General features: G+C 42.3%; 1 protein-coding gene across 4 annotated transcripts in view; it reads right to left on the bottom strand.

The window, feature by feature from the left end:
• LOC112258223 (unconventional myosin-IXAa-like) overlaps positions 1-24,519 on the bottom strand; it is a 322,882-nt gene that overhangs the window by 75,181 nt on the left and 223,182 nt on the right. For all 4 annotated transcript variants that reach the window (XM_042325783.1, XM_042325696.1, XM_042325721.1 and 1 more), the window contains exons 8-10: positions 23,741-23,830; positions 6,381-6,497; positions 4,875-5,009 (exon numbers count right to left, since the gene is read on the bottom strand). In XM_042325783.1, the coding sequence (XP_042181717.1) occupies positions 4,875-5,009; positions 6,381-6,497; positions 23,741-23,830 (342 nt within the window). The remainder of the gene's footprint in view (positions 1-4,874; positions 5,010-6,380; positions 6,498-23,740; positions 23,831-24,519) is intronic.

Genomic DNA, 24,519 nt, shown 5'->3' with positions numbered 1-24,519 from the left:
AGAAGACCTGTGACTACTGAAGTATGACCCAGAAGCCCTGTGACTACTGAAGTATGACCCAGAAGCTCTGTGACTACCCAGTAGCCCTGTGACTACTGAAGTATGACCCAGAAGCCCTGTGACTACCCAGAAGCCCTGTGACTACTGAAGTATGACCCAGAAGCCCTGTGACCACTGAAGTATGACCCAGAAGCCCTGTGACCACTGAAGTATGACCCAGAAGCCCTGTGACTACCCAGAAGCCCTGTGACAACCCAGAAGCCCTGTGACTACTGAAGTATGACCCAGAAGCCCTGTGACTACTGCAGTATGTGTATGTCAGTGCCAGACACATCACACAACAACAGAGGAGCAGGAAGTGGAAGTAGCCGGGACACCCAACGCCGTGGCTAGCAGGGCTAGCGTTGTGGCCAGCAAATCAGGAAAAATTATTTCATGTGTGCGACTTGACATGCCTATCCTTCCTCCCTAAAAGTAAAAAAGAGTCAATTCCACCCATGAAATTCTACATCGAACTTACATCATTACTATATTGACTCATTATGATGGTGCTTCTGAGTTTATCACGAAACACTAAAGTTTTCCTTTTTAAATGTTTCAATCAAATCCACACCTAGCACATAAAACGACTTCACCAGCCACAGGGCTCCGCAATAAAGGCCTAAACCTTCCTGTATTGTTCTCCTGCTCTCTCTCTGCTCTCTCTCTGCTCTCTCTCTGCTCTCTCTCTGCTCTCTCCCTGCTCTCTCTCTGCTCTCTCCCTGCTCTCTCTCTGCTCTCTCCCTGCTCTCTCTCTGCTCTCTCCCTGCTCTCTCTCTGCTCTCTCTCTGCTCTCTCTCTGCTCTCTCTCTCTGCTCTCTCCCGGCTCTCTCTCTGCTCTCTCTCTCTTTGCTTTCTCTCTCTCTGCTCTCTCTCTGCTCTCTCTCTCTCTGCATCATGTGTTGTATTGTGTTTGGCAGGCTGCCCGAGTTTTAACGGGCCAGGGCGGTGGTTACAGCTATAGATACAGCATTGTCAGTCATAGAGCAGAGCGACTCCGTCACAGAGCAACTCCGTCACAGAGCAACTCCGTCACAGAGCAACTCCGTCATTTCCCCTCGCAAACACTGATAGCCTGATCCCAGATCTATTTATGCTATTGCCTCTTTTTGGACTCATATTGGCAAGACCACACAAACAGATCTGGGATCAGGCTATGACATTCTCAGAAAAAAATAGTGAAGAGCAGAGAGGTCTGTAGGAGTCACGGGTATTGGGACTTAAGATGGATCCACATGACTCATAATGGTGATGTCGTACTGAAGTGGTAAGTGGAATAAGGGGGTACCGGTAAAGCTATTGAAATCCTATTAAAAAAATAATGGTCATTTTCACTTCATGAAGTTTACAGACTTAAGTGGACGGGTGATGTATTACGACTAAACTGACATTCTATTTACAAAAATGACTCATAAAAAGATAAAACTGAATCCTGTGATTTCAAACATACCAGAGCACAGATGGTTTCTTCATGTTGGTGAGAAGTCTACACATCTCAGAAGGGTGTGTGAATGTGATACACTGTTTGCATATGTGGCCATGGGTTTGAGCTCCGATACATCTGGAAATCATTTTCATAGAGATGGAGAAGAAATGAAGGAGCAATTGGCATGTCGTTGTAAACATTGGAGCTGGGCCCCTGTTGGGAATAGTATTTGGTACAGTCCTATTAGCTTTGGCCACTGTTCAAACATAAAACACTTCCTGCTGATAAGACTAAATGATTAGTTGGAGAGGTGAGACAGCCCTGCTGATAAGACTAACTGATTGGTTGGAGAGGTGAGACAGCCCTGCTGATAAGACTAACTGATTGGTTGGAGAGGTGATACAGCCCTGCTGATAAGACTAACTGATTGGTTGGAGAGGTGAGACAGCCCTGCTGATAAGACTAACTGATTGGTTGGAGAGGTGAGACAGCCCTGCTGATAAGACTAACTGATTGGTTGGAGAGTTGAGAGAGCCAAATGAGGGAGAGTAGGACTAAGATGCATTTACTCCTGGGCACTGAGTAAGTTAGCTAGCTGATCCTAGATCTGTGCAACTTTTACCCGAGCGAGGGAGGTGGAGTAGGACTAAGATGCATTTACTCCTGGACACTGAGTTAGTTAGCTAGCTGATCCTAGATCTGTGCAACTTCTACAAGAGCGAGCGAGGGAGAGTAGAGGTGTGGACTATTTTCCCTTATTCAATCGCCAGTGGGAGTGGCCATGACCACACTGTACTATTTAAACAAACACAAATCAGTCAGAATCTGGCAACCCTTCCACGTAGCCTCGTACTCAACCTAACCTCTGCAGTTCTACTGTAAAATAAACTCCCAAATGAAAACAGTTTATATTGTAAAATAAACTCCTATATGAAAACACGTCATCAGGTCGATCAAAAGGTGAGAGACGGCCACGTCATCGGGTCGATTATGTAATGCTTTGTGTGGTTGCTAAAGAGACATCTGTGATGCAAGTGACCAACTCCAGGTAACACCATGTTCTATGGTTGGAATCCCAGAGAGGATGTAGCCTGCTGATGTTGACTGTCAGAAGTCAGCTGGAAGCAGCAACAGGGTTGTTCATTAGGCACAAAACTTTTTTTGCTTTCTACTGCAAAACACTTTGCTACGTTGAGCCCTAATGAGCGTGACTCTGGTCATGGTGAGCGACGGCACTGGGCAAGACACAGCATTGGCCGAAGTAACCATGGTGACGGCTCATGTTATGGGATGGCATGGGATGCTCTCTGCTCCAAGGTATCAGGTTGGAGTGAGACTAGAGTTCTGTGTGTGTGTGTTCATAATTTATGTCACCCCAAAGGGGGAGTGCAAATCAACAGTGTGTGTAAACAAAGCAGCAAGCCTCAGAACATCCACACGACGGGACAAAAACACCACGGCAAGGAACCATGTTGTGTTGGGAAAACAACAACAAAAAAACTCCCAAAACACTCACCACACTCAAAAGACTGCATAAGAAACTCACCACAGTCCAAAGTTATCCTACTATGCTAGGCTAACTGGGCTAAATGAAGGCATTCTGAAGTCTTCATAAGCCAGGCACTAGCGCGCTAGGCTAACTGGGCTAAATGAAGGCATTCTGAAGTCTTCATAAGCCAGGCACTAGCGCGCTAGGCTAACTGGGCTAAATGAAGGCATTCTGAAGTCTTCATAAGCCAGGCACTAGCGCGCTAGGCTAACTGGGCTAAATGAAGGCATTCTGAAGTCTTCATAAGCCAGGCACTAGCGCGCTAGGCTAACTGGGCTAAATGAAGGCATTCTGAAGTCTTCATAAGCCAGGCACTAGCGCGCTAGGCTAACTGGGCTAGATGAAGGCCTACAAGGCTTAGTCAAAAGTAGTGCACTATATAGGGAATAGGGTGCCAACTCAGGTCAAAAGTAGTGCACTATATAGGGAATAGGGTGCCATTTCCAAAGCAGGCCAGGTGATTATGAGTGGTAAACAAAGACAGAGGGGAGACAGACGGATTTACTCGAGTTGGGTGCCAACAGGGCCAAAACACCCTCATCAAAACCAGATCAAAACACTACGTCTGGAAACCTTAGCGCGCGTAAATTCCTGACCTGCTACAGTAAACAATGCATTTACTGCATTCCTTCTGACCATGAGGAAATAGCCCTTTTTCACAACACTATCCACTCTATTGACAATGTAGTGACACTCACACACACACACACACACACACACACACTCTCTGTCTCAGACAGTATGACGCTAACACAAACCCACTGGGACACACACACACACACTCTCTGTCTCAGACAGTATGACGCTAACACAAACCCACTGACACACTACACACACACACACACACACACACACACACACACACACACACACACACACACACACACACACACACAAACAGTGACCCTCTCTCACACACACCCACTGACACACACACACCCACTGACACACTACACACACACACACACACACACAGTGACTCTCTCTCACACAAACCCACTGGGACACACACACAGGTTATGTACTCTGACATAACCGCTAACGAGCCAGGCGTCACCGTTAAAGAACCAGACGTCACCGCTAACGAGCCGGACGTCACCGCTAACGAGCCGGACGTCACCGCTAACGAGCCGGACTGCACCGCTAACGAGCCGGACTGCACCGCTAACGATCCGGACGGCACCGCTAACGCAGCCGGACGTCACCGCTAACGGCCGGACGTCACCGCTAACGAGCCGGACGTCACCGCTAACGCAGCCGGACGTCAGTGCTAACGAGCCGGACGTCAGCGCTAACGAGCCGGACGTCAGCGCTAACGAGCCAGACGGCACCGCTAACGAGCCAGACGGCACCGCTAACGAGCCAGCTAAATAGTCACAACCATAGAGAATGATTACAACCATTAGAATGGACGTTCCCATTCAAGTCAACATTCCGTGATGGGTGGAGCCACAGACATATTATACTTAAACTTGTATCCATCCCATTCTGTTTCTATGGTTACATCATGGAGCATTGGATTAAATAGGAAACTTTATTGTCCACACAAAACTGTAGTTCAAACAGTTAAAAATGGAATGCCAGTCGGTGTGTGACTGTCAACACGCCTTATTCTGTTGTTGACCTGAAGTGTGGTCCATACGTACTGACTCACAGACACACACAATGGAGGCTGCTGAGGGGAGGGACGGCTCATAATAATGGCCGGAACGGAGCAAATGGAATGGCATCAAGAACATGTGTTTTGACGTATTTGATACCATTCCACTTGTTTCCGCTCCAGCTATTACCACGAGCCCGTCCTCCCCAATTAAGGTGCCACCAACCTCCTGTGGACAAACACACAGAAAGAGACCTTACCTGTTCGAGCTTGAAGAGGTGCTGGTTGAAGTAGTGATGGAGTCTCTCGTTGGCCAAGTTGATACAGAACTGCTCAAAGCTGTTGTTCTCGTAGTCTTCAAAGCCAAAGATGTCCAGCACTCCAATTGAAAGAATCTGAAGTGAAAGAGAGAGTTTAGTTAGATGTGTTCAATCTATATTGAAATATTAAACATTTTAATACATAACTCAACTCAGAAACAAAGACAATGAACTCTTGATGAATCTTCCACTACAGACCCTGGTTTGATCACGGGCTGTACCACAACCGGAAGTCCCACAACAGAGAGATAGATGAGGACTGAGGGACACAACAGAGAGATAGATGAGGACTGAGGGACACAACAGAGAGATAGATGAGGACCGAGGGACACAACAGAGTCTCTCACATGACCCCAAACCACAGCAGTGTAAATCTAACCTCATCTGCTCTCTCTCACACTTGCACACACACACACACACACACACAGATGATGGCCATGATGCCATCTGCAGCAATGTTCTGGGCACACATGTGGACACACACACACACACACAGATTTGGGAGGAGAGAAGCAAATATGATCTGTGATCTAATCCTTTGGATGCCCGCTGGGCAAAGCCAGCCAGCTGCCACACGGTTCCCACACAGTGCTTTCCTCATTTCACCCCCAGCCGAGAGAGAGAGACGACGTTGGAGGCAGCTTATGGTAGAGAAACTTAAATTATCTGGCAACTGCTCTGGTGGACATTCCTGCAGTCAGCATATCAATCGCACGCTCCCTCAAAACGTTAGACATCTGCGGCATTGTGTTGTGTGACAAAACTGCACATTTTAGAGAGGCCTTTTATTGTCTCCAGCACAAGGTCACCTGTGTATTTAAATTTAGCAGCCTTGATATGCCACACATGGATGGATTATCTTGGCAAAGGACAAATACTCACTTACAGGGATGTAAGCAAATTTGTGCACAACATTTTAGAGAAATAAGCATATGGAAAATGTATGCAATCTTTTTTTCAGCTCATGAAACATGAGACCAACACCTTACATGTTGCGTTTATATTTTTGTTCAGTCTAGTTGCAGGGGAGAGGAGGGGGGATGAACGAGCCAATAGGACGCTGGAGATGATAATCAGGTGGCCATGATGGTATGAGGGTCAGATTGGGAATTTTGCCAGGACACCGGGGTTATAATAAGTGCCATGGTATCTTTAGTGACCACAGAGAGTCATGACAACCTAAAGAGAGCACCTTACACAGGGAAATGTCCCCAATCACTGGCCTAGGGAATTAGAATATTTTGTTGGGGACCAGAGGAAAGAGCACCTCCTGCTGGCTCTCCAACACCACTTCCAGCAGCATCTGGTCTCTCATCCTGGGAACAACTAGGACCAACCCTGCTTAGCTTCAGAAGCAAGCCAGCAGTGGGATGCAGGGCGGTATGCTGCTGTGTGTCAGAGTTTGCATGAATTATGTGTTGTGTGTGGTGTATGTCCAAATCCTACCTTGGCACTGTGCTCCAGGTCTTTGTTGTTGAGCAGAGCATGGTTGGTCCTGAACACGATCCAGTCAAACAGGGCGCTGTACAGGGATTTGGCCATGGAGTCCCGAACGGTACCAGCCTACACACACACAGACACAATCATGAGACATGAAGACAATTTACAGTCTGCTCCAATCACAGTGCTATACACACACTGTACATTCATTTAATCGGGACCATGGGTTGACCCTCCTGTAACCCCCTCCAATACACACACACACACACACACACACACCACACACACACACACACACACACACACCACACACACACACACACACACACACACACACACACACACACACAGTTGTTGAAATCCTTACATTATGTAGATTAGGTACAAGCAGCAATGGCAAACATGAATTGAATAATCTGCTGCACTTTACACAACAAGTTAATATCTAATGTATTAGTCTGTTGATCTGGGCCTATCTATTTAACACTAATGTATTAGTCTGTTGATCTAGGACTATCTATCTAACTCTCTAATGTATTAGTCTGTTGATCTGGGCCTATCTAACTCTCTAATGTATTAGTCTGTTGATCTTGGCCTATCTATCTAACTCTCTAATGTATTAGTCTGTTGATCTGGGCCTATCTAACTCTCTAATGCATTAGTCTGTTGATCTGGGCCTATCTAACTAACTCTCTAATGCATTAGTCTGTTGATCTGGGCCTATCTATCTAACTCTCTAATGCATTAGTCTGTTGATCTGGGCCTATCTAACTCTAATGTATTAGTCTGTTGATCTGGGCCTATCTAACTAACTCTCTAATGTATTAGTCTGTTGATCTGGGCCTATCTAACTAACTCTCTAATGTATTAGTCTGTTGATCTGGGCCTATCTAACTCTCTAATGTATTAGTCTGTTGATCTGGGCCTATCTATCTAACTCTCTAATGCATTAGTCTGTTGATCTGGGCCTATCTAACTCTCTAATGTATTAGTCTGTTGATCTGGGCCTATCTATCTAAATCTCTAATGCATTAGTCTGTTGATCTGGGCCTATCTAACTCTCTAATGTATTAGTCTGTTGATCTGGGCCTATCTAACTCTCTAATGTATTAGTCTGTTGATCTGGGCCTATCTAACTAACTCTCTAATGCATTAGTCTGTTGATCTAGGCCTATCTATCTAACTCTCTAATGTATTAGTCTGTTGATCTAGGACTATCTATCTAACTCTCTAATGCATTAGTCTGTTGATCTGGGCCTATCTAACTCTCTAATGTATTAGTCTGTTGATCTGGGCCTATCTAGCATTCTAATGTATTAGTCTGTTGATCTAGGCCTATCTATCTAACTCTCTAATGTATTAGTCTGTTGATCTAGGACTATCTATCTAACTCTCTAATGCATTAGTCTGTTGATCTGGGCCTATCTAACTCTCTAATGTATTAGTCTGTTGATCTGGGCCTATCTAGCATTCTAATGTATTAGTCTGTTGATCTAGGCCTATCTAGCATTCTAATGTATTAGTCTTTACATCAACGTACAGGTCTGTCAGTCTGTCTCTGTCCGCCTGTGTCTGTCTTTGTCTCTACTGTATTTCCTATTGCATATATCTTCCCATTTGTATAATTATCGCTCCATCTCTTTATAAAATGTCTCTATCTAGACATCTACCCATTTTAACTGTCTGCCTGTCTGTTTACACATCTCTCAATCCAGATATATGTCTGTCTGCCATCTGCAGTATCACTGACTCAGGGATGCGGGTCCGTTTTAATAAACTCTCTTTTTCCCATCTGCTTCTCCAACAGAGGACAGAAGCCCAGCCAACACCTGCTCTCTGAACAGTACTGCATTGCACCAGCTGAGAAAAGCAAAACCAAGGCCCACAGTCTGTGTTTCTCTCTACATTTAAGCTGATCAATGTCAATGTCACCTTAACAAGCTCTGACGTGTGTACTTTAGAGAGTCTAATGAACAAGTGGATAATCATCAGCATTCTGACCTGATCTATTCTATCATCAATATTCTGACCTGATCTGTTCTATCATCAACATTCTGACCTGATCTGTTCTATCATCAACATTCTGACCGGATCTGTTCTATCATCCACATTCTGATCTGTTCATTCATCAACATTCTGACCTGATCTGTTCTATCATCAGAATTCTGTCCGGATCTGTTCTATCATCAACATTCTGAACTGATCTGTTCTATCATCAACATTCTGACCTGATCTGTTCTATCATCAACATTCTGATCTGTTCTATCATCAGCATTCTGACCTGATCTGTTCTATCATCAGAATTCTGACCTGATGTCTTCTATCATCAACATTCTGACCTGATCTTCTCTATCATCAGCATTCTGACCTGATCTGTTCTATCATCAAGATTCTGATCTGTTCAATCATCAACATTCTGACCTGATCTGTTCTATCATCAGCATTCTGACCTGATCTGTTCTATCATCAGAATTCTGACCTGATCTCTTCTATCATCAACATTCTGACCTGATCTGTTCTATCATCAACATTCTGAACTGTTCAATCATCAACATTTTGATCTGTTCTATCATCAACATTCTGACCTGATCTGTTCTATCATCAACATTCTGATCTGATCTGTTCTATCATCAACATTCTGATCTGTTCTATCATCAACATTCTGACCTGATATGTTCTATCATCAACACTCTGACCTGATCTGTTCTATCATCAGCATTCTGATCTGTTCTATCATCAGCATTCTGACCAGATCTGTTCTATCATCAGAATTCTGACCTGATGTCTTCTATCATCAACATTCTGACCTGATCTTCTCTATCATCAGCATTCTGACCTGATCTGTTCTATCATCAGGAATTCTGACCTGATGTCTTCTATCATCAACATTCTGACCTGATCTGTTCTATCATCAGAATTCTGACCTGATCTCTTCTATCATCAACATTCTGACCTGATCTGTTCTATCATCAACATTCTGAACTGTTCAATCATCAACATTTTGATCTGTTCTATCATCAACATTCTGACCTGATCTGTTCTATCATCAACATTCTGATCTGATCTGTTCTATCAACAACATTCTGACCTGATCTGTTCTATCATCAACATTCTGATCTGTTCAATCATCAACATTTTGATCTGTTCTATCATCAACCTTCTGACCTGATCTGTTCTATCATCAACATTCTGATCTGATCTGTTCTATCATCAACATTCTGATCTGTTCAATCATCAACATTTTGATCTGTTCTATCATCAACATTCTGACTTGATCTGTTCTATCATCAACATTCTGATCTGTTCTATCATCAACATTCTGACCTGATATGTTCTATCATCAACACTCTGACCTGATCTGTTCTATCATCAGCATTCTGACCTGACCTGTTCTGTCATCAGAATTCTGACCTGGTCTGTTCTATCATCAGCATTCTGACCTGATCTGTTCTATCGTAAACATTCTGACCTGATCTGTTCTATCATCAACATTCTGATCTGATCTGTTCTATCAACAACATTCTGACCTGATCTGTTCTATCATCAACATTCTGATCTGTTCAATCATCAACATTTTGATCTGTTCTATCATCAACCTTCTGACCTGATCTGTTCTATCATCAACATTCTGATCTGTTCAATCATCAACATTTTGATCTGTTCTATCATCAACATTCTGACTTGATCTGTTCTATCATCAACATTCTGATCTGTTCTATCATCAACATTCTGACCTGATCTGTTCTATCATCAGCATTCTGACCTGATCTGTTCTGTCATCAGAATTCTGACCTGATCTGTTCTATCATCAGCATTCTGACCTGATCTGTTCTATCATCAACATTCTGACCTGATCTGTTCTATCATCAACATTCTGATCTGATCTGTTCAATCATCAACATTTTGATCTGTTCTATCATCAACATTCTGACCTGATCTGTTCTATCATCAACATTCTGATCTGATCTGTTCAATCATCAACATTTTGATCTGTTCTATCATCAACATTCTGACCTGATCTGTTCTATCATCAGCATTCTGACCTGATCTGTTCTATCATCAACATTCTGATCTGATCTGTTCTATCATCAACATTCTGATCTGTTCAATCATCAACATTTTGATCTGTTCTATCATCAACATTCTGACTTGATCTGTTCTATCATCAACATTCTGATCTGTTCTATCATCAACATTCTGACCTGATCTGTTCTATCATCAACACTCTGACCTGATCTGTTCTATCATCAGCATTCTGACCTGATCTGTTCTGTCATCAGAATTCTGACCTGATCTGTTCTATCATCAGCATTCTGACCTGATCTGTTCTATCATCAACATTCTGACCTGATCTGTTCTATCATCAACATTCTGATCTGTTCTATCATCAACCTTCTGACCTGATCTGTTCTATCATCAACATTCTGATCTGATCTGTTCTATCATCAACATTCTGATCTGTTCAATCATCAACATTTTGATCTGTTCTATCATCAACATTCTGACCTGATCTGTTCTATCATCAACATTCTGACCTGATCTGTTCTATCATCAACATTCTGACCTGACCTATCATCAGCATTCTGACCTGATCTGTTCTATCATCAGCATTCTGACCTGATCTGTTCTATCATCAACATTCTGATCTGATCTGTTCAATCATCAAAATTTTGATCTGTTCAATCATCAACATTCTGATCTGTTCTATCATCAACATTCTGACCTGATCTGTTCTATCATCAGCATTCTGACCTGATCTGTTCTATCATCAGCATTCTGACCTGATCTGTTCTATCATCAGCATTCTGACCTGATCTGTTCTATCATCAGCATTCTGACCTGATCTGTTCTATCATCAACATTCTGACCTGATCTGTTCTATCATCATCATTCTGACCTGATCTGTTCTATCATCAACATTCTGATCTGATCTGTTCTATCATCAACATTCTGACCTGATCTGTTCTATCATCAACATTCTGATCTGTTCAATCATCAACATGTTGATCTGTTCTATCATCAACCTTCTGACCTGATCTGTTCTATCATCAACATTCTGACCTGATCTGTTCTATCATCAACATTCTGATCTGTTCAATAATCAACATTTTGATCTGTTCTATCATCAACATTCTGACTTGATCTGTTCTATCATCAACATTCTGATCTGTTCTATCATCAACATTTTGATCTGTTCTATCATCAACATTCTGACCTGATCTGTTCTATCATCAACATTCTGACCTGATCTGTTCTGTCATCAGAATTCTGATCTGTTCAATCATCAACATTTTGATCTGTTCTATCATCAACCTTCTGACCTGATCTGTTCTATCATCAACATTCTGATCTGATCTGTTCTATCATCAACATTCTGATCTGTTCAATCATCAACATTTTGATCTGTTCTATCATCAACATTCTGACTTGATCTGTTCTATCATCAACATTCTGATCTGTTCTATCATCAACATTCTGACCTGATCTGTTCTATCATCAGCATTCTGACCTGATCTGTTCTATCATCAGCATTCTGACCTGATCTGTTCTATCATCAGCATTCTGACCTGATCTGTTCTATCATCAGCATTCTGACCTGATCTGTTCTATCATCAGCATTCTGACCTGATCTGTTCTATCATCAGCATTCTGACCTGATCTGTTCTATCATCAGCATTCTGACCTGATCTCCAAGGACACAAGACTTTGGGGAATGTGAAGTATTTTCTGTCAAGTGTATTTATGTGGTTCATCTTTCCCCTCTGAACCTGTAGAGGTGTTGAACTCGAAGATTAAACTACCCTCTTGACTTTCCATAACTCTTCAGACAGTCGGTCTAATGTCACAATGCTGTTATATAGTCCTTTGTTCAGATAGACTTCCACCTATATGGAGACTACGCATCACAAGAAGTCTCACATCCGCTACATCGCTACATAACACCATTGTTGATAGCGGTTAGCTCACAGCCTACCAAGCCCACAGGCGCTAACTGTAGTGTCAGTGTAACATGTTAGCATGCCAGAAAAGTTCCTCAAATGCTAACAATGTTAGCTAGCCAACAGTAGTGTAACGTCTGTTAGCATGCCAGCTAACAGCAAACAAGTTCCTTCTGGTTTTTCTATGATGCCCCAAACCCTGCTGTGCTACAACACTACAGATTTAGGTGTTTTGAGATTCAGAGCCAAAACTTTAAGTGTCTCCAGACAGACAAATCACTTTTTGGATACTTCAGCTATCCATAAAAAAACAACAGTACCAAGACAGACGATTACGTGCCTCAACAAGCCAAGGGAAAATATGCTCTCCACTTACAGATGATGAAAGGCATGCTAAGCTAATATAAGTGGAGTTGGAATGAGGACTTGGACATACGACCATCAGCCTTTGGCAGTTTGGAATGTTCTGGAAAGGGATTGGGCGGTGGAAGAGCAAAACAGAATTCTATTGGTCCCCAAATGACTGGATGATCTTTGTGACTGGGAGGCTGTATACAGGGACCCTTCTGGCAACTGCCACATTGACGACAAATTTACTCCAACAGTAGGCCATCTTATGCATGCTTTGTGTAGCTACTGTAGCTCATATAGGGTGAATATGGGCTAATGTGAGTGGAGTTTGTTTCAGTTTAGCTGTGGTTGGTCAGACATGAGTCAACTCAGTCAAATTCCACGTTTTACACTGTTTTTTTTCCCCTCATAACTCTTTGCATAAGTTCTACTATACATGTGTGTTCTGAATTACTTATCACCTTAGAAAGCGCTGTCCATTTCATTGTGTTAAGCTTTGAAACAACATCTAAAATGACCATGTTTTACACTGCTGTTGAACTTTTTTCAAATTGATCATCACGGTGAGGTGAGTATTAAAAGCACTATACCGTTTTGATTATGAGTAGGACCTGATGGAGGAACAATAGAGCCCTGAGTACCAGGTCATTAGGACCTGATGGAGGGACAATAGAGCCCTGAGTACCAGGCCATTAGAACCTGATGGAGGAACAATAGAGCCATGAGTACCGGGCCATTAGAACCTGATGGAGGAACAATAGAGCCCTGAGTACCAGGCCATTAGGACCTGATGGAGGAACAATAGAGCCATGAGTACCAGGTCATTAGGACCTGATGGAGGGACAATAGAGCCTTGGTACCAGGCCATTAGAACCTGATGGAGGAACAATAGAGCCCTGAGTACCAGGTCATTAGTACCTGATGGAGGAACAATAGAGCCATGAGTACCAGGCCATTAGAACCATGTTCCTGAACAGATTTCACTTGGTTTTCCAAGTTAAGCACTGGGTAGCTGCAGGAACAGGGTTGGAGAGCTCATGGCATACAGAGTTTGGGTGGAATATCACCTGTGGCACAGCAAGGGCATGCTCCTCAAACAGTGCTTGATGCATGGAGTGTATTCTTATATTTATTTCTCAGGCTGTTCATATTAAGCACATGCTCCGCTATAAAACCGAAATAGCCTACAAAACGGACTGGCGGGAAAGCGCGAGGTCTCCATTTGTTATTCGAGTGCGTACAGATGCCGTATTTTTTTCCCTGTTCCTGCCCATTTGATAATGGTCCATTCTAAATCGAAAATAATTGTACATATTAGTAAAAACAAAATTCAATTGAGATGAGTCTGATGGGTGAAAATATGATCACTTGATGAGAGAACAGCTGTGCAGTCTGAGGTTAGGAACAGAGAGGAAAGCATTTTTTTTACTACTTTCTCAAATCATCAATAGCCTATATTAGCATCATACAGCCCATATACGTTTTGATTTCTAACACATTATAAAGGTTTGTATCATTCACAACTAAAGTTGCCAAATAACTTTAAATCTAGCGTATATGACCTGTTTCAAATGATCACTTTTACACTCAACATAGCTACTTCAAATGTGCACTTGCTCTGGAATGGGAAAAATATCCTTTCTATTTTATTCAGCTACTGTAAGTTAAAATACAGTATATTATTCTTACTATAAAATTACATAATAAAATGGCCGTTAGACGTGTAAGCATAGCTAAATGAACAAGCCTACAGCCTATGGCATGGAGCATAGACAGATAACATACAGTAGACCAACTCATTTTCTGTTCTTCTGAAATCCATTTTCTTCATATCATAATGTTTCTTTAGACCTGACTAAAATAAATAATGCATTTATTGTGATGGTGTATATTAAATTAATTTAGTAGACTTTTTTTAAATGTTGAAAAGGTACTCATCAGTGGCTTGTAGGCTATGCATGGAGGCTTGGAGATGCTAAACGTGTTTATGTCAATTAACGGTCAGTTACCGTGAGACCGGCAGGCTTTTGCATGACAATAACCGGCTGACAAAATGTAATGACCGACACAGCCCTAGCATGGGCCACCATGAGCCAGAACAGCTTCAATGTGCCTTGGCATAAATTCTACAAGTGTCCAAAACTCTATTGGAAGGAAGTTTTGTTGATGCTGGTAGTTTTGGCAGTTAGCCTACATGGTTTGTTAATGCTGGTAGTTTTGGCAGTTAGCCTACATGGTTTGTTAATGCTGGTAGTTTTGGCATTTAGCCTACATGGTTTGTTAATGCTGGTAGTTTTGGCATGGTTTGTTGATGCTGGTAGTTTTGGCAGTTAGCCTACATGGTTTGTTAATGCTGGTAGTTTTGGCAGTTAGCCTACATGGTTTGTTAATGCTGGTAGTTTTGGCATTTAGCCTACATGGTTTGTTAATGCTGGTAGTTTTGGCATTTAGCCTACATGTAAGTCTATGTTGTAACGGGAGGCAGGTCCAACATGTAACATATAGGTAATTGCCAAAATAATGGAAACACTTGAGTAAATGAGGGATACAAATTATATTGAAAGCAGGTGCTTCCACACAGGTGTGGCTCCTGAGATAATTAAGCAATTAACATCCCATCATGTTTAGGGTCATGTATAAAAAATTATGGACGGGCCATGGCTGTCTCAGTCACCAGATCTCAACCCAATTGAATCTTATCTAAGATTCTGGAGCAGCGCCTGTTTTTCACCTCCACCACCAAATGATTACATTTCTTGTGGAAGAATGGTGTCACCTCCCTCCAATAGAGTTCAGACACGTAAGATATATGAAGCTATTCTGGCTCATGGTGGCTCAATGCCCACTTTATGTTGATGTTTCATTTATTCTGGCAGTTACGTGTAGGTCTGTGGTGTAACTGTAACAGTTTATAGAGCTGACACCATTTTCATACTCTACATGACAGAGAATGTTGAGAATGTTGCCTACATACTATACTGTATATGAACCTTCTGTAACCTTGCATCCCCCTGAACACACCCCGAATGTACAGTAGAGTGTTTGCAGGCAGTAAGTGAGTTTAAACCGCTTCGACTAGGTCCAGGGGGAGCACAGATTCACGATGAAGAAAAAATGTTATATATATGTATATATATATATATATATATATATACCACACATTTCTAATAAACAATGTTGCATGTCCCTAAACACGTCCCATATGTACAGGTCATTTCAACTAGGTTCTGGGGAGCAGAGAATTGTGAGCAAGTAAAAATGTCTTTTAAAAAGCCTACTGCATTATTGACCTCATCGTTATTTTTAGAGGAATGAGCTTCAGTGTTTCCTGTTTCCTGCTCTCAAAGGTGATATAAGTTCACATGTATTATGCAGCCCAATCAAAACTGCTCAAAAGGTCCATCCTGGGATTTTCAAACACGATAAAGAACATTCGCGATGACGTCTTGTTTGAACGAACATCCACTGTCACGAAACATCACAAGTCAAACACAATTAAATGATTTACCACAATGGGAGTGTTGAGTTAGATATGTAATGGATGGAGAGAAAAAATTTGCTAAAAACAAACGTTGTTTTTATAGGAGGGCCACCCTAAATAATAAGAGGGAAGTTATCAGAGAGAGTTTAGAGCCTGTAATGAGGTCTTGGTTGGAGTTTGGTCATTAGAAGCCTATGCCGGGGAGACCAAAACACAGAGAGCCGTGGTCTTTCTCGACTAATGGCTTACAAACACGCTCCGCGAGCCACGGGAGGTGTAAAACAACACCCTGCATGAGCCCGCACTGCACATGGCTCGCTAGCCTCCTCTCCCCACGGGGTGGCTGTGTTTGAGGCATTTGTGTCCAATTGGATGCCTGTTTTTGATGTGAGTTTATAGGAAAGTGTGTGTTTGATTGTGTGTGTGTGTGTCTCTGTGTCTCTGTGTTAGCTACAAAGATATAAACATAGTTGTGATATAGCGTGGAAACATTTAATCTAAAGCACATGAATGCATGGTTTAAGAAGTTCCTTATCCTCCAAACGGTCTCACTTTAAAAACAGGAAACAGGAAGTGGTGGAATCTGATTATCTGGAGCCAAATCAACAGTGAGTCAGTGTAGCTTATCTATACACACTACACACACGCACACACACAGCAGAGCTGGGGTTAATTAAAACAACACCGTCTTCCTCTCTCATTAGCTAGCATGAAGAAAGCAATAGCTAGTCTTCCTCTCTCATTAGCTAGCATGCTGCAGGCCAAGGCTAGTTTTCCTCTCTCATTAGCTAGCACGCATCAGGCCAAAGCTAGTCTTCCTCTCTCATTAGCTAGCATGCAGCAGGCCATAGCTAGTCTTCCTCTCTCAATAGCTAGCATGCAGCAGGAAACTGACAGGTATCCAACCACTCAAGTCTTTAAAAAATAAAAAATAAAACAGTATTAGGGGCCAGAAGGAGACAATGGAACAGGACCTCTCCCAAATCGGGTCCATCTGAACACCAGTGTGACTGGACAGCTACCCGGGAGATACTTTTGTCTAGGAGGGGAAATGATTTTGAGAGAAACGATGCTACACTTGCCAAGCCCTCTCTTCATGGGCCCTTGTACAATAAAAGGGTTTAATATTATGGCAGAAAGTCATCGATTCCACAAGCTTGCTTCAGGCGAAAGAAAGAAAGAAAGAAAGAAAGAAAGAAAGAAAGAAAGAAAGAAAGAGAGAGAGAGAGAGAGAGAGAGACTATTTCCACATCATTACAACACTGTACATAGCCATAATGACATTTGAAATGTCTTTATTCTTTTGGAACTTCTATGAGTGTAATGTTTACTGTTCATTTTTATTATTCATTTCACTTTTGTTTATTATCTATTTCACCTGCTTTGGCAACGTTAACATAAGTTTCCCATGCCAATAAAGCCCTTTACATGTTATAACAGTGAACACAATCACAGAAGTTCCCAAAGATTAAAAGACATTGCAAATGTCATATTATGTCTATATACAGTGTTGTAATGATGTGCAAATAGTTAAAGTACAAAAGGGAATATAAATAAACATAAATATAGGTTGTATTTACAATGGTGTTTGTTCTTCACTGGTTGCCCTTTTCTTGTGGCAGCAGGTCACAAATCTTGCTGCTGTGACGGCACACTGTGGTATTTCACCCAGTAGATATGGGAGTTTATTAAAACAGGATTTGTTTTTTAATTCTTTGTGGATCTGTGTAATCTGAGGGAAATATGTGTCTCTATTTGGCAGGATTTGGTTGGGTCTAAATGTGTTGCTGTCCTGTGGCTCTGTGGGGTCTGTTTGTGATTGTGAACAGAGCCGCAGGACCAGCTTGCTTAGGGGGCTCTCCTCCAGGTTCATTTCTCTGTAGGTGATGGCTTTGTTATGAAAGGTTTGGGAATCGCTTAGTTTTAAGTGGTTGTAGAATTTAACAGCTCTTTTCTGGATTTTGATAATTAGCGGGTATCGGCCTAATTCTGCTCTGCATGCATTATTTGGTGTTTTACATTGTACACAAAGCATATTTTTTGCAGAAATCTGCATGCAGTCTCAATTTGTTGTTTGTCCCATTTTGTGAATTCTTGGTATGTCAAATTCTATGTTCCTTTTGATGGCATTAAAGGCCCTTCTTGCCTTGCCTTTGTGGAAGTTACCTGTGGCGCTGATGTTTAAGCAGAGGTATGTATCGTTTTTTGTGTGCTCCAGGGCAACGGTGTCTAGATGGAATTTGTATTCGCAACTAGACCTTTTATGGTACACCACTGTTTTTATCTTCCTGAGATTTACTGTCAGGGCCCAGGTCTGACAGTATATGTGCAGAAAATCTAGGGGCTGCTGTAGGCCCTCCTTGGTTGGGGACAGAAGCACCAGATCATCAGCAAACAGTAGACATTTGACTTCAGATTCTAGTATGTTGAGGCCAGGTGCTGCAGACAGTTCTAGTGCCCTCGCCAATTCATGATATATTTGTTGAAGAGGGTGGGGCTTAAGCTTCATCCCTGTCTCACCCCATGGGCCTTTGGAAAGAAATGTGTGTTTTTTGCCAATTTTGTTTGTGTACATGGATTTTATAATATCGTATGTTTTCCCCCCAACACCACTTTTCATCAATTTGTATAGCAGGCCTTTATGCCAAATTGAGTCAAAATCAAAAAAGGATGAGAAGACTTTGCCTTTGTTTTGTTTTTTTGTTTGTCAATCAGGGTGTGCAGGGTGAATACGTGGCCTGTCGTACAGTAATCAGGGTGTGCAGGGTGAATACGTGGCCTGTTGTACAGTAATCAGGGTGTGCAGGGTGAATACGTGGCCTGTCGTACAGTAATCAGGGTGTGCAGGGTGAATACGTGGCCTGTCGTACAGTAATCAGGGTGTGCAGGGTGAATACGTGGCCTGTCGTACAGTAATCAGGGTGTGCAGGGTGAATACGTGGTCTGTTGTACAGTAATTTGGTAAAAAAAGACCATTTGACATTTGCTCAGTACATTGTTTTCGTTGAGGAAATATACGAGTCTGCTGATAATGATAATCCAGAGGATTTTTCCAAGGTTGCTGTTTACATACAGTTGAAGTTGGAAGTTTACATACACTTTAGCCAAATACATTTAAACTCAGTTTTTGACAATTCCTGACTTTTAATCCAAGTAAAAATTCCCTGTCTTAGGACAGTTAGGATCACCACTTTATTTTAAGAATGTGCAATGTCAGAATAATAGTTGAATGATTTATTTAAGCTTTTATTTCTTTCATCACATTCCCAGTGGGTCAGAAGTTTACATACACTCAATTAGTATTTGGTAGCATTTCCTCTAAATTATTTAACTTGGGTCAAACTTTTCAGGTAGCCTTCTACAAGATTCCCAGAATATATTGGGTGAATTTTGGCCCATTCCTCCTGACAGAGCTGGTGTAACTGAGTCGGGTTTGTAGGCCTCCTTGCTCGCACACGCTTTTTCAGGTCTGCACACAAATGTTCTATAGGATTGAGGTCAGGGCATTGTGATGGCCACTTGACTATGTTGTCATTGTCCATTTGGAAGACCCATTTGCAACCAAGCTTTAACTTCCTGACGGATGTCTTGAGATGTTGTTTCAATATATCCACATCATTTTCCTGCCTCATGATCCCATCTATTTTGTGAAGTGCACCAGTCCCTCCTGCAGCAAAGCACCCCCAAAACATGATGCTGCCACCCCCGTGCTTCACAGTTGGGGATGGTGTTCGTCGGCTTGCAAGCCTGATTCTTTTTCCTCCAAACATAACGATGGTCATTTTGGCCAAACAGCTCTATTTTTGTTTCATCAGACCAGAGGACATTTCTCCAAAATGTACGATCTTTGTCCCCATGTGCAGTTGCAAACCGTAGTCTGGCTTTTTTATGGCGGTTTTGGAGCAGTGGCTTCTTCCTTGCTGAGCGGCCTTTCAGGTTATGTCGATATAGGGACTCGTTTTACTGTGGATATAGATACTTTTGTACCTGTTTCCTCCAGCATCTTCAAATCAAAAATCAAATCAAATCTTATTTGTCACATACACATGGTTAGCAGATGTTAATGCGAGTGTAGCGAAATGCTTGTGCTTCTAGTTCCGACAGTGCAGTAATAACCAACAAGTAATCTAACTAACAATTCCAAAACTACTGTCTTATACACAGTGTAAGGGGATAAAGAATATGTACATAAGGATATATGAATGAGTGATGGTACAGAGCAGCATAGGCAAGATACAGTAGATGGTATCGAGTACAGTATATACATATGAGATGAGTATGTAAACAAAGTGGCATAGTTAAAGTGGCTAGTGATACATGTATTACATAAGGATGCAGTCGATGATATAGAGTACAGTATATACGTATGCATATGAGATGAATAATGTAGGGTAAGTAACATTATATAAGGTAGCATTGTTTAAAGTGGCTAGTGATATATTTACATCATTTCCCATCAATTCCCATTATTAAAGTGGCTGGAGTTGAGTCAGTGTCAGTGTCAGTGTGTTGGCAGCAGCCACTCAATGTTAGTGGTGGCTGTTGGCGGCCCGTCAGGAAGTCCAGTACCCAGTTGCACAGGGCGGGGTCGAGACCCAGGGTCTCGAGCTTGATGACGAGCTTGGAGGGTACTATGGTGTTGAATGCCGAGCTGTAGTCGATGAACAGCATTCTCACATAGGTATTCCTCTTGTCCAGATGGGTTAGGACAGTGTGCAGTGTGGTTGAGATTGCATCGTCTGTGGACCTATTTGGGCGGTAAGCAAATTGGAGTGGGTCTAGGGTGTCAGGTAGGGTGGAGGTGATATGGTCCTTGACTAGTCTCTCAAAGCACTTCATGATGACGGAAGTGAGTGCTACGGGGCGGTAGTCGTTTAGCTCAGTTACCTTAGCTTTCTTGGGAACAGGAACAATGGTGGCCCTCTTGAAGCATGTGGGAACAGCAGACTGGTATAGGGATTGATTGAATATGTCCGTAAACACACCGGCCAGCTGGTCAGCGCATGCTCTGAGGGCGCGGCTGGGGATGCCGTCTGGGCCTGCAGCCTTGCGAGGGTTAACACGTTTAAATGTCTTACTCACCTCGGCTGCAGTGAAGGAGAGACCGCATGTTTTCGTTGCAGGCCGTGTCAGTGGCACTGTATTGTCCTCAAAGCGGGCAAAAAAGTTATTTAGTCTGCCTGGGAGCAAGACATCCTGGTCCGTGACTGGGCTGGATTTCTTCCTGTAGTCCGTGATTGACTGTAGACCCTGCCACATGCCTCTTGTGTCTGAGCCGTTGAATTAAGATTCTACTTTGTCTCTGTACTGACGCTTAGCTGGTTTGATAGCCTTGCGGAGGGAATAGCTGCACTGTTTGTATTCGGCCATGTTCACAAGGTCCTTTGCTGTTGTTCTGGGATTGATTTGTACTTTCCGCACCAAAGTACGTTCATCTCTAGGAGACAGAACGCGTCTCCTTCCTGAGCGGTATGACGGCTGCATGGTCCCATGGTGTTTATACTTGCATACCATTGTTTGTACAGATGAACGTGGTACCTTCAGGCATTTGGAAATTACTCCCAAGGATGAACCAGACATGTGGAGGTCTTGGCTGATTTCTTTTGATTTTCCCATGATGTCAAGCAAAGAGGCACTGAGTTTGAAGGTAGGCCTTGAAATACATCCACAGGTACACCTCCAATTGACTCAAATGATGTCAATTAGCCTATCAGAAGCTTCTAAAGCCATGACATCATTTTCTGGAATTTTCCAAGCTGTTTAAAGGCACAGCCAACTTAGTGTATGTAAACTTCTGACCCACTGGAATTGTGATTCAGTGAATTCTAAGTGAAATAATCTGTCTGTAAACAATTGTTGGAAATATTACTTGTGTCATGCACAAAGTAGATGTCCTAACCGACTTGCCAAAACTAGAGTTTGTTAACAGGAAATTTATGGAGTGGTTGAAAAACAAGTTTTAATGACTCTAACATAAGTGTCTGTAAACTTCCGACTTTAACTGTATTTGCCATTTGAGTGAATGAGGAGCACAATCTCTGGCTTTTGTGTGTCCTCACTGGATGTGTGTGGGGGTTGTCAAGTGAGATATCAGGGGAGCTGACAGGATTTGGTTTCTGGCCCAAACTTTATATTTGACTGTATATTCCAGTCAAAGACAGACAGCGAAAACAGGAACTCGTATCAAACCGTTGATAGCTAATGTTAGTTATTAAATTGACCTGGGCTGTGTTCATTATGCACAAAACAGAAGAAAATAGGAACTCGTATCAAACCGTTGATAGCTAATGTTAGTTATTAAATTGCCCTGGGCTGTGTTCATTATGCACAAAACAGAAGAAAACAGACTGAAACATGCCACATTAGTAAACCTCACAGGAAACAGGAAGTCACAGAGGAAGACAGCACCAACAACACAACCCTGGGGCAGCGGGGCCAGAACAAATCCTCCTGAGACTGCCCCTCACAATCCCTGGCCGCTGATGCATTCTGCAACCAAACAAAGCCACTCTGTTTTGCTTTCTTGAGGCCTTTTGGGATTTTACATTTGAGTCATTTAGCAGACACTCTTATCCAGAGCGACTTACAGTAGGAAGGTCCACTCTTGGGAATCAAACCCACAACCCTGGCGATGCAGTGTAATGTATTGAAGTGTAATGCTCTACCAACTAAGACACATGGGAGGTTTTACTCTGCCCAAAATCTGTTCTCGAAAATAAGCCCCCAAAATGATGAATTTTTGGTGGTCAATCAGTGTCAAATTTGGTCAACGATAAAAGTAATTGCTAATTTGCTACATGAGGCTTATTTGATGCAATAGAAGTTTCGTAACGTTTAGGTTGTTAGAAATGCACTGATATAAGTGTACGCACGTGGCATTTGGTCAACTTTGGAAGAAAAAATAAAACTACTTCATATTGGAGTTGTGATATAACCTGCTTTAGCTTTATAACCTGTTTTAGCATGGATATTGCCATTGAGGGCTTCCACCATTTTAAAGTAGTCAACTGGGTGGGGATTCCTATGAGTTGGGAGCAATTAGCCAATGAAGAAGAAGAAAACTTACTTTAAAATGGAAAAATGGAGATAGCCTCAATGGCCTTTCCCATGCTGTCACAGACGCTATAATGGTACAAACACAAAGATGAGTCCTCTATCGATGGCCTGTTGTTCACATGCATATCTTGCCCTCTCATTGGCTAGAATGGTTCCACCTGATCTCGCCTCCTTCCATCCCGCCTGCCTCCCATCTTTGAGGACATGTATTTCCATTGTTGGAGTGGTCACTTGACAGTCTTGTCAATATAATAGACAACCTTTGACTGTACACCCCCCCCAATGAGTACAAAAGCCTTTTGAGTTTTGGCGTCAGGAAAGCAAATACAAACAAAAAAGGAGAGTCCTCAGCAATTCATAAACAGAACTCTATAAATGATTCTGTAGGAGAGTTCTGAAGTTCTGAGGCCGTGTTGATGTCACTTTGGGGTCAGATAGGGTTCAAAGCCGTTTGTGTGGTGCGGTACAGTTGTGTTATTATATTTTGTTGTTGTGGTAGTGTTTGTTATCGTAAGCAGAGCGGGAAATGTCGTGCTCACCTCGGCCAGTTTGTACGGAACGATCAGCCTCTCTCCCACAGTCACCGTCTTCCTGGTGGTCAGAGCCTCGAACAGCATCTCCTCCTTCACCTTCAAAGACAAGTTCAAGGACACAGGTCAGTCAGTCTAGATAACAACAGCCCTCCCCCTTTCTGACTGACACGGGTAGCTTATTGTATAGAGCAGAACAGACAGACAGACAGACAGACAGACAGACAGACAGACAGACAGACAGACAGACAGACAGACAGACAGACAGACAGACAGACAGACAGACAGACAGACAGACAGACAGACAGACAGACAGACAGACAGACAGACAGACAGACAGACAGACAGACAGACAGACAGACAGACAGACAGACAGACAGACAGACAGACAGACAGACAGACAGACAGCTAGCTCATTGAGAGAGGCAGATGTCACTGCGCACACATCTGACCACTCATCCATCCACTGGGATCATGGGAGTGGGGCGGCTAACAGCTATTTTTGTCAGTTACCTCCTTTATAATGGTCTTCGTAATGGTTTTTATAATAGTATTTATAATGGTCTTTAAAATAGTCTTTAAAATAGTCTTTACAATGGTCTTTACAATGGTCTTTACAATGGTCTTTAACATAGTCTTTACAATGGTCTTTACAATGGTCTTTAACATAGTCTTTACAATGGTCTTTAAAATAGTCTTTACAATGGTCTTTACAATGGTCTTTACAATTGTCTTTGTAATGGTCTGTAAAATAGTCTTTATAATGATGTTTATAAGGGTCTTTAAAA

This window comes from Oncorhynchus tshawytscha, linkage group LG01 (genome assembly GCF_018296145.1).
Source record: "Oncorhynchus tshawytscha isolate Ot180627B linkage group LG01, Otsh_v2.0, whole genome shotgun sequence".
NCBI classification, from domain to species: domain Eukaryota; kingdom Metazoa; phylum Chordata; class Actinopteri; order Salmoniformes; family Salmonidae; genus Oncorhynchus; species Oncorhynchus tshawytscha.
The sequence above is the reverse complement of the archived record's forward strand: the minus strand, read 5'-3'. Positions and strand labels throughout refer to the sequence as shown.